The 17,250-nt window shown below is 32.8% G+C and overlaps 1 protein-coding gene and 1 long non-coding RNA gene across 6 annotated transcripts; one reads left to right on the top strand and one right to left on the bottom strand.

The window, feature by feature from the left end:
• Window positions 1-363: 363 nt before the first annotated feature.
• LOC104211453 (uncharacterized) lies at window positions 364-7,906 on the bottom strand. Of its 4 annotated transcripts, none has more exons than XR_707129.2 (4): window positions 7,674-7,906; window positions 3,583-3,841; window positions 1,601-1,667; window positions 364-1,155 (listed from the first exon to the last, which is right to left on the bottom strand). It is a non-coding gene; the product is annotated as an uncharacterized lncRNA (long non-coding RNA). The 4 variants fall into 4 exon arrangements; XR_707130.2 differs by having other exon boundaries at window positions 3,583-4,150; window positions 7,674-7,900; XR_707132.2 differs by having other exon boundaries at window positions 3,583-3,955; window positions 7,674-7,900.
• A 4,392-nt stretch (window positions 7,907-12,298) lies between these two features.
• Window positions 12,299-16,915, top strand: LOC104211454 (uncharacterized). 2 transcript variants are annotated; one of them, XM_009760515.2, is made up of 4 exons: window positions 12,299-12,383; window positions 12,650-12,820; window positions 13,770-13,927; window positions 16,536-16,915. In XM_009760515.2, the coding sequence occupies exons 2-4, from the start codon at window positions 12,658-12,660 to the stop codon at window positions 16,641-16,643; spliced, it is 429 nt and encodes a 142-aa protein (XP_009758817.1). In that variant the 5' UTR covers window positions 12,299-12,383; window positions 12,650-12,657; the 3' UTR covers window positions 16,644-16,915. The 2 variants fall into 2 exon arrangements, with proteins under 2 accessions (XP_009758817.1, XP_009758816.1); XM_009760514.2 differs by having other exon boundaries at window positions 12,314-12,383; window positions 12,642-12,820.
• The last annotated feature ends 335 nt before the right edge of the window (window positions 16,916-17,250 follow it).

Genomic DNA, 17,250 nt, shown 5'->3' with positions numbered 1-17,250 from the left:
TTTTTTTAAGCTCAAAGAGATCATTTAATTGTGCTAAATTTTGAGGTGCACAACTTTTATTTGCACAATTGTGATAACATATATTGTTACAAATTGTTGCTTTTTTGATGTGGTAATGAGCACCCCTGGAATCTACAAGCCAAAAGTTATACTGTAGTAAAAGGTTTATTGGCGGAAAAGGGGCTACTTACTCGAGATTTCCTTTCTGAAACTTTTACACTTTTTCATGATATGTCATGATCGCCTTTCATTCTAAAATCACTTTTCAAAAAAAGAAAAAAAGACAGAAAATTTCATTCGACAAGCTCAAAAAGATACAGATTCTATTAGTCATATATGACGTCTCATCTTTATTCTTCCCCCTTTTCAAATGGCAGCCCATTGAAGAACTGCAAAAACTATAATATACGAGAACCATATAGGGCAAAAATATAATCCAAGTGAACTCCTGATTTATTAGATTCATAGCTAATACAAAAATATAACTCAAAATCAGCAAAGAACACTCTCCTCCTCTCTCCCTTCAACATAACCTGCTCATAGCAATTTGACAGTGTTTAGGTTGAATTCTGGAGCTTTGGAATGATCACACCATTCTAGTGTTGTGCGTATTCAGTTAAATTCCCAAAAGTTTGTATCGGAACGTCAAATTTGCAAACCATCTAAACCATTGGAACTGTACTTCAAGGGCTACAATTCTCCATCACAATCAAACGGCCACTTGATTTTGAGTTATATTTTTGTGAGGTTAAGAGTCATGTAGTAGAAAGAATCTGTAGCCATATACCTTGTTTTCCAACTCTTCTTGTTCCAAATTACCAATTCAGAAGTCAAACTCAACTAAACTATTTTCGAAAAGTCTAAAACATGTTCTTTGAATTCAAAGGTATATTCAAGCATGTTTACCACTCAAAAATTACTAGTTTTGCACACATGCATATAGACCCCTGAACCCTATTTCTGGAGCAACGATTAACTTGAGCTTTTCTATTATACCCATTCCAACTCCTTCTGATGCAAAAGATATACTGAGGCAAAATATAACCATGTTGATTCAAGGTGGCTGGTAGTAGCGCTTGCTGAAGATGTCTCAAATACATTAATCATGCGATTTGTAGTTTCTTTTGTATCAAGATCTGTTTAACAACATAGAACCTACAGAAGTAATAAGCAAAAGAGAATGTTTAAATATATATATAAAGTTTAGTTTGATCGAAGGTCACATTCCATAATACAATGAGACAGTCACATTTGGCAGATCAATCAACTATCTCCATGAAGTTTAAAGCAAAAGGGAAAGAAACATGGAAATGTTATTTAATGTTAGATTCTTGAATAGTATTGCTATATAGCTAGACTTTCTTACACTACTTTAGTGAACTTTTACCTTACCTTTTAATCAGATATTTGTCATCTAGGAACCTGATAATCAAATTGATACTTGAAAAGCAGAACACAAACAAGAAATACAGACAAATGTAATTTTATAAGGTTTAATGCTTTTATTGCAAGAATGAATAAAAAATTCACAGTTGCAAAATCCTTATATCACAAAAGAACAACTCAACATAGCATCTAATAGTTTTGATTTCAAACTCACCTCTGCAAAAACTGAAACAGCTTTTGGAAGGTAATGAAAGCTGGAACCTAAAAGTTCTCTGCCTGACCTGCAAGTGAGAAAATTTGGTGAACATTAAAAAGACCAAAAATGTAATTTTATATGAGATCATCTATTAGAGAAACTTCATGTTAATGTTTAATTTGGCTAATTAAAACCTAGATAAGGTAACAAAACTAATACTTGAAACAGTAAAGTAAGTGAGGATAAAGCCTAAAGCAGACCAATCCAGTATCTTTCCACCAGTTAACCCAACTGTTCATTAACACGTTTGGCTTTGTCCAAGTCAGCTTTTATAGGCAGGGAATTCAACCAAGCTGGAAAACCTACCAACTTACTAGAACGTGTTTTTAGTACCATGAGTTGATCAAATTGTTAATTTTTTTGTTTCAAGAACACTAGAGTTTTCCTCCATAATTTGGCTGTGCAGAGAGCTGTGCAGGCTGCAGTTGAGGCTTCACTAGTTTGATTTATTGTTCCTCCTTGTATCTTTGCTGCAGTATTATTTCCATTGTGGTACTTAAAATTACAAGGGAAACCGTGTAATCTGTAAGGAACGAGGATCATAATTAATATATCTCCTCTCACGGAGATTTAGGTCTTATTCTAAATCCATTAGGAGATGAATAATTGAGTTTCTGATCCTGTTCAGCTTTGTAGAGTACTTTATTCCACAAATGCATTCACAGGTACAAAACAAGGAGTTATATTAAGCTGTCCAAGCTCATTCTAGAACTTCTTCATCTTAGTGAAGTACTGCAAATTCCTGTGTCAAGCCGTCTTGTGCCTTTTGTTTTTGATAAACATTGGCCCATTTGTCTGAATAAATCTATCCTCCCTAACGATCCATGCTATGACAATATAAAAATGTTGTCCCAAATGTTTCTTCCTAGGGCATCTTGATCGAAGAGATGACCTTACCATTGCATAACGCCTAAGAATAAGAGAAGAAGATGATGGAGGCTTTACATAAGTGCATCTAGAGACCTACTTCTTTTTTGCATAAATACATGAATGTTTTCTTTTTCACATGTGATTGGGAAAATAAGAAAAGAAGGGTATCTAATAGTTAGCAGAACAACATTGAAGCAAGAGAAAAATGAAAGGGCTAAATACCTAGGTAAAATGGAACAACTCAGTCAAACCCCTCCAATTCAAGGTGGTTTTATAAAAAGAAAAAGAAAGTTAGGAAATTTGAAACATATATGCAACTAAGAACTAGTTTTAAGAAAGTGTAGCCATTACAAGCATAGGAAACTACTATATTATTACTCAAATTACGTCACCTATAGGAAAGTCCTCATTGGCTTAACTAAAACTCCTTTCAGTTAAACGGGTAAAGCAACTAAATAAACAAGAAAGGAATTATAAGAACCTCCGGTATACATGCATGGTCAAACCAAGCATCACATGACTATATTCGTAGACTTTGTCAATTGGTTCCGTAATGATTCATTGACTTATTGACCTTTAGACAGAGACGGATCTAGGATTTCTAGAACATGGGTGCACCACTAAAGAAAATAGGAGGAAAAAGTGTAAAGTGGGAATTGATTGTTGTTTCTTTGAGTAAATAATTAAGTATTGAACCAAGTGCACCATTCAACCTTTATGGAGCATAGGTGCCATTATATAATATTGGATCAGTTCTATGAAATACATACATAAAATACCTAGTTTGACGGAAGGATCATGGGTTCACGTGCCCCATTATTGAGGGTATAGATATGCCCCTACCTTTAGATTTTAAAATCTATTAGATTAATATTGGAAGAAATTATGTGATCCAACACTATGACATGTCTCAAACTATTTGATGCATGCACTTAAGTACCCATCTAGAACAGAAATTTTGGAGTGCCTACTCAAGCATATATGAGCTGAAGGTATAAGAATGCACGAGCAAATAAAAGAACATAATTGGGCTGCGTTGATACTTTCACCGTGAAGCTAAGATATCTTACCAAGTCCAAAAACAGCATTATCATATGCATCCACATTCTCAGGTTCAAGAGCTTTTAAATGCATTGCCACTACATTGATCCTTGACAGAGGCTCTGATTCAGGTCATAAGATTAACTAAACACAAAAAAACATCACTTTTTGTCCCCTCTCCATGACGAAAGGGTCTCAATATCTCATTCAACACTATCATACTTCCAACAAACGGTTGAAATCAGAACCACCATATTCCACGTAAAGCCCAAGTCCATAAAGAGCATTCTGAACATGACATCAACAGTTCTCCAATAAATCAAATAGCAAATGCAACTTACCAAAAACTGTTGCAAACACCAAGATGTACGAACATGTCTAACACCTGGGTCTTCGTCATTGCTTGCGACCAAAATTAAAGGAAGACAAACATCATAGTCCTAATTTTCATAGAGTAACTACCAAATACAGGAAGCCATTAAGGAAAAATCGACAAATATATACACATACTTTAGAGCACTCCTCCACAAGAGCATCAAAGATTTATATCTCTTATTAGTTGTATTCTCCTAGGCCTTCTTCCAGGTAACAACTGGCCTGAATTATTGTTATTCTTATATCAGTGTGTCACTTCTAGTTCAAACAAGTTAAAAAAGTCAACCTTCTTATTATTTCGGCAATTAGCTAACGTCATAAGAGAAACAATAGTCCCTTGCTTAAAAAATTTGCGCTCTCTATTCCTAAATACACTGGATGATAACATCCTGGATCTCAATGTGAAGGTCACGGCCAAGAGCGTTGTGATCAGCTTCATTCAGTGTGCATCGAGTCCAAATGAAAAGGAGCGGTTTCAAGATCTATTGTCCGGTATGATAAATACGTTGACCGACGTGTTATGCAACAGTGATAGATTTGCAAATCTACAAAAAGAAAAAAAAAAGTTTCAACCCGCGTTGGGCTGCAAATCTCTCGTTGTTGCATAGTGCATCAGTCGACGTCTTCATACCACCGGGCAATAGATCTTGAAACCGCTCCTTTTCATTTGGGCTCGATGCACAATGAATGAAACGCACATTGAGATCATTGGTGTATCATTTAGTGTATTTAGGCATAGTGAATGCAAAATTTTTAAGCAAGGAACTATCTATATATATATATATATTAAAGCTAGAAAGTTACCATATATAATTGACATTATGAAAGCCAAGTGGCAAGCTAATAAATGTCAATAATATATGGTAACTTTATTCTATATTTGACTATTTTAGCTAAATACAAATATATATATTAATTAACAGATAATTTTGAATTTATAGATAAAGTTCTAAAATTCGAATTTAAATTAAAAATAAAATTTATCTTTTTTTTTATCATGTTATCATACTTAATTCGGTTAATGATCATATGCAACCATGTTAGGAACTTTTGTTATTTCTCTAATTATTTAAATATTACTTCGCATCTAGCCAAAAAAAAAACTACCCCATATACCTATAAAACTCTTTTACATTTAAAATCCTATAAGTATAGTTCTTTGAAACACTGCAGCTAGATTTGAATAAAACAAAATTCTTTTAAAATAAATATAATATATAGGATACACGTCTATGTTTATCTAAATAACAAAAAAGAGTTTACAAAACCAAATAAAAGTTTACTTACATATATAATAAAGTAAATATACATGCTAGAGAAAAAAATTCACAAAATCAGTCAATATTAAAAAAAAAAAGTTGTTTCCTTTTTCTTCTTGAAGAATGTTTGTTTGAAGAGTCAATTTGCATAAATGGACATCAAACAAATAACAAAACTTTGGTTATACAATTGTTATCGTTAATTTCAATTTAGCACATTCAAGGAATTGAAGGGTATAAGTTGACCCCTTCATTTAATTGTAGTCAAGCCAATATTGCAAGGGTATAATATTTTTTTCGTTGAAGAATATTAATTTTAAATCACTAGATTATGTGAAAGATTTTTTTTTCAAACTCAACAAGAGAGAAATTGGTTTTTAATTGATAGTTTCTATAGCGACTTTTAAGTGTAACAAAGAGTATATAAAGAAAAAATTGGTATGACGTGAATTTTTTTTTTAAATGGAAACAAATTATTTTGAAAAAATTCTTAACTTTTTTTAATTCAAAGATAAGATATTTTTTATCATTAGTAGAGAGTTTTAAAATTATTATAATAGAAGTTATATCGTGGATAAAATCAAAAAACGAAATCTTATGGAATATTTACATAATATCCAGCCATATTTATTGTTTACTTTTTATAGCTAATATAAATAGATGGTATACCGACAACACACGATTATACACATACTATATATGGATAATATATAAATTACACATCATCCAATTTTTAAATTTAAGTGGTCGGGTGAGCACCTATTTAGGATGATTAGATAAAGCCAAAAGAAAAATATGAAATAATTTCACCAAAGAATAAAAATATAATTAAAGTTCATATGTAGACAATTTATTAAAACTCATCCGTTTATAGTGAAATAAATTAAATTTTTGTAACAAAAGAAATAGTGACATAAAAAATAAGATAAAAAGAAAATAAATATTGAAAAAAATGTTAGAAAGATCTAAAAACGAGAAATAAAAGATGACAACAAATTTCTTCTTATGTTGAGTATAAAAAAATTAAAAGTTAATCTCATCGATTTCAAATATCTTTTTTTTCAACTCAAATACATAAAAAATAAGATAAGGACATCTTAGAATTTTTTTTTTAATTTACATTATGTGTCATTTATAAAAAATCACTATTACTAACAAACTGATATGATATTCGAATTTGTTGGAATGCAATTGGAGTAGTTGCATTGAGGCTAAGCCAAATATGGTGTCGAAAAATAAACTACTTGACAATTTTAAGACAATATATGCAATATTTTATAATAATAATCAACTAAATTTAACATCTAATGATTCAAAGAACAAAATTTTTGTATATATAGGGTATTAAAAATTCAAATTCTGGGGCTAGAGATATCGATAAACTTAAAGTGGAGTCATGCTGAAATAAATTCGAGCAAAGAATCATTTAAATTTTTAGATAGCCGATTAAAGTGAATTTTAAATTACGGATAATATCTTCACTTGCATCATTATAAAGATAATCATTATTATAATATATATAACGTTTTAGAAATTGAAATTTCAAAATAGAAATATTTTTGAAAGATAAAATCATACCAAATAAGAGTTCAAGTTGTAGTATAAGAGTCATGTCGTAATCAAAGAATCGTTTATATCGTGTCAACCTTTGTGCTTTGCCATAAATATGAGTTATTATTTAACTTTGCGGTTGTTTTTAGGTTCCAAAGACTCCTATGAGAATAGTGCAAAAATAAAAGTATCACTACGAGAATTGAGAAAATGTTAGTTTTTTTTCATGTAGTGTTTCTTAATTAATATCTGACGATTATCTATAACTTTTTAGAAGGTTTAAATGTTAAGGTTATTTACATATAATTCAAATAACTCAGATATTTAACATGGTTAGTGTCAAATATCAAAATGGAGTAACAAAAATTCACTAGCTAAAGAATTTGCTTATGTTTTTAGATAGCCAACTAAAATGAGTTTTGAATTAAGAATAATATTTTCAATTACATTATTATAAAAATAATTATTATTAAAAAATAATGTTTTAGAAACTGAAATTTTAAGAAAGAAATATTTTTTAAGAGATATCAACAGTTCAAGTAGTAGTAAAAGAGTGAAGTCTTATCCCGAGTCATTCATTGTCTCAACATCTGATTGTTTTGCCATAAATATGAGTTGTTATTTTGCTTCCTGACTATTTTTAGGATCCAATGACACCGGTAAGAATGGTATCAAAGGAGAAAAATAGAAAAAATGGTTAATTTTGTTCACGTAGTTAATATTGAATGATTATATATATTTACTGAGAAAGTATAAATTTTTAGATTATTTACATACAATCCAAATAACTTAAATATTTGACATGATTAGTGTCCGCGCATCCGCGCGGGTACTAATACTAGTTATTTCTGATTGTTGAAATAATAAGAAATTTGACTATTTGAACTTAAAGTGACAGCATTGGTACAATGTCAATCATTCAGGCCAGTTGTTACCTGGAAGAAGTAAGGCAGTCAGCTCATGGATTTTGATTCTTCAAGCGAGATCGATTAAGGAGTGCACATTTGATGCAAATGAACAACACAGTTTTCACCGAAATAAGAGCTCAGATATTAGCAAGCAAGTCAGGATCCTACTGCTTTATCATGTTACACAGTGACTTGGCCTCGAATCGTTTCTCAGTGAGATCTGAGATGAAGGTTTCAAATGGCTCCGAAACGATTGTGACGGCTAAATGAGGAGGAGAGAGACGGCTATAAAGTTGCTGAAAAACATTAAAATTATACACGCCTCCTCCAATATTACCTATATTATGGTTAAACTCCCTTTTCTTTTCAAAAATTATAAAGGTACCCCGGGCGAGACCAAGCACTCTCCTGCTAGTGCTAAAGGTTAAACTGGTGCAAATCTTAATGGACAATGTTAAGAATACTTAAGATTACAAACTTATGAAACATATGCTAAATTCGTATTTCGTAGACATGCATTAGGGATGTGAGTATTAAAGGAGAAGAAGTCTTTATGTGCAATCGTTAGAGAGTTAAGTGCTTAAAAACATTTAAATTATAGGTTAAAGTGCATCTCATGCCTTGAGATTACTTACCTTGTTTTTTGTAACATTTTTTTTTTTGGTAATTAGAGATTTTATATACTAGGGAAAAAGAAGTATCTACAAGCAGTTCTAAAACCCCTCCAAGGTTGGCAAAAATGCCCCACTCTACAATCTACCCTACTACAAAACTTCAAAATCGATAACAATTGTAACTACTACATTCATAACTAGCATAAACTAAGAATAGTAATTCATTCTTCTCAATTGACCTGCTATTCTTCTACTGCCTGCGCCTCGAACATGTACATCTTGAACACCTGTCTCACCGGAATAGCATCTTCTCTCCCTCTATCCTATAATATTTGTTGGTTCATTTCTTGTCAAACGTAGTATGCACATCCAGCAAAACTCATTTTATAGATCTCTACCTTGGCGCATTTTTACCATTCATGAACTGGACTACCCATGCTTGCTCATTCAGCAACCCCATTGCCAGTCTATTCACACCCATATTATTATAAATGGGTTCTCAGCAAAAAGATCCATTTTGGGCATCCCATATTATTATAAACTAGTCTCTTCCATGATACCTTTTGAAACTCCCCTCTTAGCTTTATATACAACTTCCTGATAGAGAACTATTGTATCTCCATTAAATCATCAAAAGAAATGCCTACTTGCTCCAAATATTCTTTGGCTTTAAGGATTTTGTTTACCATCCACGATTCTTGTTTAGCACATATTTCCCAAATATGCCTTCCTTTTATATAGTAAGTGTGAACCCAATGAATCCATATTTTTCTTCTTACAAAGATTCTAGTAATGCTTACAAATTGCTGCTTTATTCCACAATGTTATATTTGTCACAATAGTCTGTTTGGCCAAGTCTTTCAAAGTTAAAGTGTTTGGTCAAGCTTTTAGAAGGAAAAAACAGTGCTTTTGAGGAGAAGCATAAACAGAAAAAAGTAGTTTATTCCCTGAAACACTTTTTTGATAAGCACTTTTGAGAAAAATATACTTAGAAGCACTTTTTAAGAGCTTGGCCAAACATTCATTGCTACTTAGAAGTGTTTTTAAAATTAATCAATCAAACACAAACTGCTTTTCACCAAACGTACTTTTGAAAAATGCACCTTTGAACAAAAAAATACTTTTCAAAATAAGCTGATTTTTCCAGCTTGCCCAAACAGGCTATTAGTCCGCCAATAGACTTAGGTAAACATACTTTGTCCCAAGACAATAAAGCTTTCTTGCTTAAGTCATTTCCACATGTCCATAAAAATTTCATGCATACAAACTCAACCAATGTAATAACCTTTTTAGGCAATACAAAAATTCGTGAACAGAAAGCATGTATAGAGAACAAAATACTTTTAATGAGTTGCCTTCTCCCTCCATAGGATACGTACTTTCCGGTCCATGAGGTAACCTTCCAACCATCTTGTCAAGCAAAGGCTGACATTGCATTAGTGTCAATCTTTTAGAACTTAATGGCACCCCTAAGTAACTGACCGGAAGTGCTCCTTTAGGAAAGTCCAGCAAGCTAAGAATCTCTATTTGAATATTCTCCGGTACCCCTTTAAAAAAATTGAGCTTTTGGCTTTCTTAACTATCAATCATGAAGCCAATAAAAGTTGTTGGAAACAGTCATACATCTATTTGACTGATATTATCTTACCCCCGCAAAACATAATAAGAACATTAGCAAATCCCAGTTGCTCTATCTGTATTTTACTACATTTAGGGGATAGTTAAAATCTTGTTTCTCGTAACAATTAAGCAATATAAACGAAATTATATTCATGTTCCTTCAAAGTACTATAACAAATAATTAGCAAATAAACAAAACTAATAAATTTATTAGTCATTTTTATCTTTTCAGGTTAGAAAAAGAAAATAGGGCATAAGACAACGAGCTCAAACTTATTGTTTTAAAATTTATCGGGTTAGATCTGCTACATTAGAACCTTACTTCTTAATGCTTAATTATTACTCTCTTCCAAAATTACAGCTCACGTCTCACATGCTCAACTACATGAAAATAATTGTAGAACGACTCGACAACAAAAGTATTATACTCTGTCCGATCCATTTTGATTGATTTTTTAGTTGTTTACACGCATATTAAGAAATCTATATTTTAACATTAATTAACAATAAAATTGACCATATTAATCTTAATTTGTTCATTGAGAATATAACAAATACTCCTAGATTTTTTACTCGAAGGACAACTTTGAAAAAAAAAAGGTTAATTTCTTCTTGATATTTGAAAAAATTAAATATTATGAACCGACTAAAAAAATTAATTAAAGTGGACCGGAGGGACTAATAAATTTCATTAATAAACAAACTACCTATTTATTGGTAGAAAAAAACAAACCTATTATTTGACTTTTGGTGCAATAAGCTTTCTAATTTTGTATTTTCAAGTTAGAGAAGAAAATAGACGATGGGCTCAAACTTTCAACTGTTTTGCATTAGAATTTAAAAGGAAATCTCCTATAACAAATGTTGATACCTTATTTATTATAAATAAATATTCTTTTAAAAAATTATCTCCTATAACTACCTTTTAATTTTTACAGTAAAATATTTATTTATGGCCACTTTTTACCTTTAAGCCATCAAATACACTATGTATTATTTTTCTGTGTGCCTCTCTCTTCCCTTTCTCCTCCTTTCTCTTTCACTTTCTTCTTTTTTTCCCCTGGTTTTTTCCTCCCCTACTTTTAGAAACCCTAGCATGGGCTGTGTTCCGCAAACACAGATCCAACCGGTGACCACTTCCCCCTTCTTGTTGTGTCACCCCTAACCCCCTCCTCCACCGGCGATTTCTTTCACACAATTGTGTTACACATTCTAAATTTTTCTTAGATTTTGCATTGATTGTTCATGTTTGCCTTGTGAGATCTGAAGAAGTTTTATCTCTAGTTTCCTTTTGATCCTTTAAATTGGTGTTTCTTCAACAACTGTCTTCGTTTAACCGGCGGCGACGGCCCACATTGCGGCGACCTGAATATCGGTGGATTGGGGACGGAGTTTGGGTTGAGGAACTTGAAGATTCTGTTACCTTTTTTTCATTATATTTCAATGTATCTCGCTGTATTTTATGTATTTCATTGTATTCACTGTCTTTTTTTCAATTGTATTTCAATGCATCTCGTTGTATTCCATGTATTTTATTGTATTCACTGTCTCGCTGTATTCCATGAATATATTCATATATTTTTTTAATTAATAGTTTATGTATATATGTATTCAAATGTATCTGAAGTACGTATTCATATGTTTTTGCACTATAGATGACTTGCTATACTTTATGTATCCAATGTATTTAACTGTATTCAATGTAATTATATAATTTTAATATATAAATCTATTTGTTAAGATACCACTAAAAAATATTTTAGTAAAGATACAACTAAAAAAAGAAAGGATGGATTGAATCTTTGAAGATTGCTCTGTTTTTTGGGTGTTTTTCGGTTGAGAATCTTTTCTATAACTAAAAATACAAATTTTGTGTGTTATAATTGCTTTTGTTGAGTTATATTAGGAGTCTATCGCGTTAATTGATTCACTTACCGTTTTTAAACAGACCTTTTTATCGCAAATTCCGTTACTGTATTCACGAATATAACTCGCGAATACAGTCGAATACCTTCTCTGCTTAGCTGGACTCCCCTATTTTCCACCGAATTTTGCTACTGTATTACAGTCTATAACAACTGAAAATATAGCTGTAGAAAGTAATTTAGTAAATGATAGCTATAACAAGCTAATAATCACTAAAACATACTCCTTCCGGTCCAAAATAAGTGATTTTTTGACTTTTTTCTTGTGGTCCAAAATAAGTGATTTTTCAGATTTTAAGAGTGAATTAATTATTTTTTTCCTACATTGTCCTTGGAGTAATTAATGTTGGAGTATGTGTTAGGAATATTTATGTGAAGAGATAATAAATGTTAATATGGTCAATTTCATTGCTAATTAATGTTAAAAGGTAAATGTGAAAACAACCAAAAAATCAATTATTTTGGACCACAGGGAGTAGTGTTTTAGTGATTTCTCAAAATTTCTCAATTTGAACTCCCTCCCTTCTCAATAAAAAGCCCTTTTTATCAGTGAATTCGAATCGCCTACATTTCAGCAGGTACCTTGCACTCTCCCTCTCACTACTACATGTATATAAGTCTCTACATTTCTTAAATTCCTAATATGCTTTGCAATTACACATGGATCGATTCTAGTTTCCCTTAAAAACTGAATTGTGGCATATTGTGTTCGACAAAATTCCTCTTAGGAAATCATTTCCACCGAGTTATTGGAGTTTCTCCTTTTTCTTTTCTTTATTCTTGTGTTTTTGTTTTTGGGGTTTAATCATCTATTATTTACACTATATATCTTTAAGCAATATAGTCTCAGTCATGCTCGCTGCTAGACTTTTTGGGAGAGCATTGTTGGCTGCGGCCAAATCAGAGAGTTCAGCTGCTGCTGCTTCTTCTGCTGCTACAACTAAGGTTACTAATCCACTTGAACAGTTCTTTGAAGTTGATAGAACCCCTGATGACGATAAACCTGTTATTTATGGTAAAATCCTTTACCTTTCAATTTGGAACTGCTTCCCTGTTAGCCTGATTGGATATGCTTTATCTTTTTTACCATTTCTATTGCTTGTATCGCTGAGACTGTGCAAGGTTAAAGTACATTGATTTCCTTGATAAAAACGGTTACTTATGGTGCTGGAAGTATTAACATGCTATAAATAAAATTTGATTGCTAAATTTAAGATCATAGCATTGCAGCTGTAAAAGTAGGCTTTGGTTTCAACTCTAAGTGGAAGGTTTTGATGTGCTTCCTGGCATAAGTCGTGTAGGATCAGTATATTCGTGTGTTGTTGAAGAAATGACGACTCTTTCAACTGAAGGGATTGTGCACAGTGCTGTCAATGGTGTATTTTCTCCAGCTTAAGATTAGAGGTGACTAAAAGGCTAAATTGGTGATAAATGCATGAAGAAAATAGTGCATACACATTCATTTTCGATGAATCCTGTTCTACATTGTATCCCAGGACCTCTTTTTTTATTTATAAAATTTTCCCTTTATCTGTTTTGCAATTTTTCCCATGGAAGTTCGAGAGAAAAGAACTTCCTATTTGGAGATTGGGAATCTTTGGCTGTCTTTAATCTTAATTGAATGCTTATATTGTTGAAATTTAATCTCAACATTGGAGTAATCGGGTATAAATGATATTATGTTCCTGTGAATGATGTTGTTAGCATTCCGTATCAGAACATAATCTAGTAATTTCCTCTTTTTAGAAGTCGGGGTTGAATCTCATACTGGGGTATGTGGTCTAGGGGATGTAAGTGCCTCATGGGTTAGGGCCTTGTAGGTAAACACATGATTTGATATTGAGGTTCTTATTGCTGATAGACTGTTTGAATAAGTTAGTGCGTAAGTTATAGATCTATTTTAGAAGGCAGAGGTTTTTGCATGAGTCCTATATCTGACAGGCTAAAGCTTAAAACATAATCAGGTCGAAGTTGGAAGGCTTCTGAACTGCGTCTGAAGTCTTGGGATGATCTTCAAAAGTTATGGTATGTTCTTCTTAAGGAGAAGAACATGTTAATGACTCAACGCCAGATGCTTCATGCTCAGAACTTGAGGTTTCCAAATCCTGAGCGTATTTCCAAGGTAAAAGTTAGTTTCTTTAATTAGCTCTTCCAGTATTTTGATAATTTTACCTCTCCACTTTCAATTGTTTGTTTATTATGAATAGTTTCTCTGAAGTTGGATGAATCAATTTTCTAGTCTCCTCCCCCCCCCCCGGGGATTGAAGCTGTGTACATGGACTCTGTTATGGTATTTGTTATTCTATTTACTTTTTTATTTGGAAGAATATTCACAAGGTAGATATACCCATGCCATACTCATTCTATGCGTGTACATCTAGGAAAATGAATGAGCCATGTACATAAAAAAATCTCTTTTAGTGCTATCCACAAAGTAGAAAATAGCTGGCCTCCAAGCTAACCTACTGTTTAGTGTCCCTTAAGTTGGTTGTAGTTGTAAACACATGACTTCTTTTTTTAGTCTCGCCTTCTGTGTCTTCACATATGGGTTGGCATTGCTTCAATAGTCAAGTAGAACTTAGTATGAGGATTGTTGTCTTTCTTGATTCCAGAATATACTATGTGCTAGAGATGGTATGTCTTCACTCTGGGCACAACTACTTGGCAGTTCTCTTAGCTCCACTGTCTACAGCATTGCCACAAGTCTTCTAGCTGCAGATTGTATCCACTGTAAGCATTTAGGAGAAGTACTTGCTGAAAATGCCAAAATCTAGTGACAACCTGGTGTTCTTGAAACTGCGTATGCACATATTCTCTGCTGCGCTCTATTGTTATTTCAAGGGAGTAGATCTTTTCCAATCTCGTCTGTTAAATACATCGGCGGCTTGAATCTTCACAGATTAGGAGAGTAAAGAATGCCCTCAGAACAAGTACTAAGTATTAGGGACGAAGAAGCCTCTCTCTGTATCCCATTTGTTCCTAGAGGGACAAGGAAAAAATGCAAGTTATGGTTAGCAATAAAACCGAAAATACTGCTTTAGGTGAAGATACATGAGTATACATTTTCTGCACTAAGGAATGGTTGACTGTATTACTTGTGGTAAAACAACAAAATGAGTCCCTGGCGCAAACTATGGTTGCTTTTTTTTTTTTTTTTTTTAATGTGGTTGGGATGATTTGAGGCTTGTTCTTGCTTTGACAAAATAAAAAATATTTCTGAATATGAATGCTACAACTGCAGAAATGGATGATTAGAAGTTCATAAATACATCTATACTTTGCATGACTAAAGGAAGAGGATAGTTGATAGAACTAAACCAAATGACATATTTCACTACATGCTTTAAACCACTCAATATTAAATATTAAAATGGAAAGTTGGAATTCTCAAACTTTTCAATCAAAATGGGTTTATCCTCTTTATTAATCATCCACAGTATGTATGCACTCAAGTAAATTTCAGCTTTTGATTACTAATTTCTTGTTATATGCAACTATATTTTTGGCATTATACTGTAAGTCAATCTATTGGTAAGCTAGCTTAGCATCTTAACTTCTGAAATAAGGTATCATGCTTTAATGGCAGTTATAATCATTATGGGGATTAGGGTTATTTTTTGAAGGAGCAATTTAGTTGCGTTCCAGAGGTTTTATATCTTACTATATCAAAATCCGTTATTTGGTCAACTGATTAGGCTTACTGATGGTTGTTTGTGGACCTCCTACTTCATCCCTTTCTATATATACCTCCTGCTGTAAGGCCGTGTTAGTAATTATTCCTTTACTTCAAATTAGTTGACTTTCAATCAGTCAACTATGCCTCTAGGCTGTTTTTACGATTGTTGTCAACTTAGCATAACTTCATGCTTTATCCGCGCTTGGGATTGACTATCCCTCAAAGTTATGGAGTAAGACATCGATTCCTCAACAAGATCAATTCTTTGATTGTATGATAAACTCCCTTGAGAAAAATAGGTGCGCGTGTGAATGAGGTGCTCTACCACTAATTCCTTGAATCTGGTACCAGGGGGTATACCCCCTCCCCCCCCCCCCATAAAAAAACAGCTACTTGTCACTTCTCTTAGCTCCACTATCATCTACCCCATCACGACAAGTCTTCTAGCTGCAGATTGTATCCACTGTAAGCATTTAGGAGAAGTACTTCCCGAAAATGCCAAAATCTAGTGACAACCTGGGGTTCTTGAAACTGCATATGCACATATTCTCTGCTGGGCTCTATTGTTATTTCTGGGAGTAGACCTTTTCCAATCTCGTCTGTTGAATACATCGGTGGCTTGAAACCATATAAACCAGTACACCAAGTGCTTAATATTTAGTTGAATAGTGGCTTTGTAAGTGGTTGACAAAAAACTGAAACAAGAACAACCATCTTAGTCCCAGAAATTTGTTAGAACTAATTAGCTGCTGTCTTCTGCCTTCTCAGCCACCACTTTATATCATGATGATGCTATCAGATTTTGACAGAACATTCTCTTCATCTGAGGTTCATCTAACTTATATTGGATTCTGGAATCTTAAATTCTAGTTGGTGGAATGTGCGTCTTGATATCTAAATATTCTTGGTTAAAATCATTCTAGGACGTGCCAATTCTCTCTTCCCATGTTGCTTCACTTTTAATTCTCTTACTGATTTGAATCACTGAGCTGTTAACATTTTGCTGATACAGAGCACACTTTCTCATTATCATCTTTGTGAGAATGACATTCAGGTTAGGAAGTCAATGTGCCGAATCAAGCACGTGCTTACTGAGAGAGCAATTGATGAACAAGATCCAAGGAGGTCTGCTGAGATGAAGAGGATGATAAATGCTCTATGATCTTCTTAAACTCTCTTGACATCAGTGGTGATGCAACCTTTTAAACTTTTTTATGTTAATATGATAGCTTTTCGTTTCTGTTAGCACAGGTGCAGGATGGTCACTAGTTTGTCATTTACTTATTGAATAGAGAAAGTTCTTCGGTTTGCAGAATTGTTCTGACATCCATGATGTGGGGAACTGTGAACTATGTAACTAGGGTGCAATGGAGATGGCAATTCTGTTTTATAATTATTTGGAGTTCGGAAATAAATGCCTCATTTTGCTACTCACATCCCTTTCTATCTTAGTCGCGTAAATTCTTTTTAAGTGCTACTACACTTTCTCAGAGAATCTCATTTAGTTCGGTAAGGATCCCAAACCGAAATCCAAATTTTTTGGATTTAATTTTTTAAAAAATTGGATTTGGGATTGGATGTTAAATTTGGTACTTCGGACTTTTGGATATCTAGAAATCCAAATTTTTTAGAAGAGTTAACCTAAATAGCTGCTCACCCAACCACTTAAACAAGAAATAGCCGGTGGAGGTATAATATGTGCATAATTTATGTATTATATGTGTATAATTAATGTAATTTATATATATGACTAGCAAAAAAAAAAAAAA

This window comes from Nicotiana sylvestris, chromosome 6 (genome assembly GCF_000393655.2).
Source record: "Nicotiana sylvestris chromosome 6, ASM39365v2, whole genome shotgun sequence".
In the NCBI taxonomy this organism is placed as follows: Eukaryota; Viridiplantae; Streptophyta; class Magnoliopsida; order Solanales; family Solanaceae; genus Nicotiana; species Nicotiana sylvestris.
This window is presented reverse-complemented; position numbering and strand designations above follow the sequence as displayed.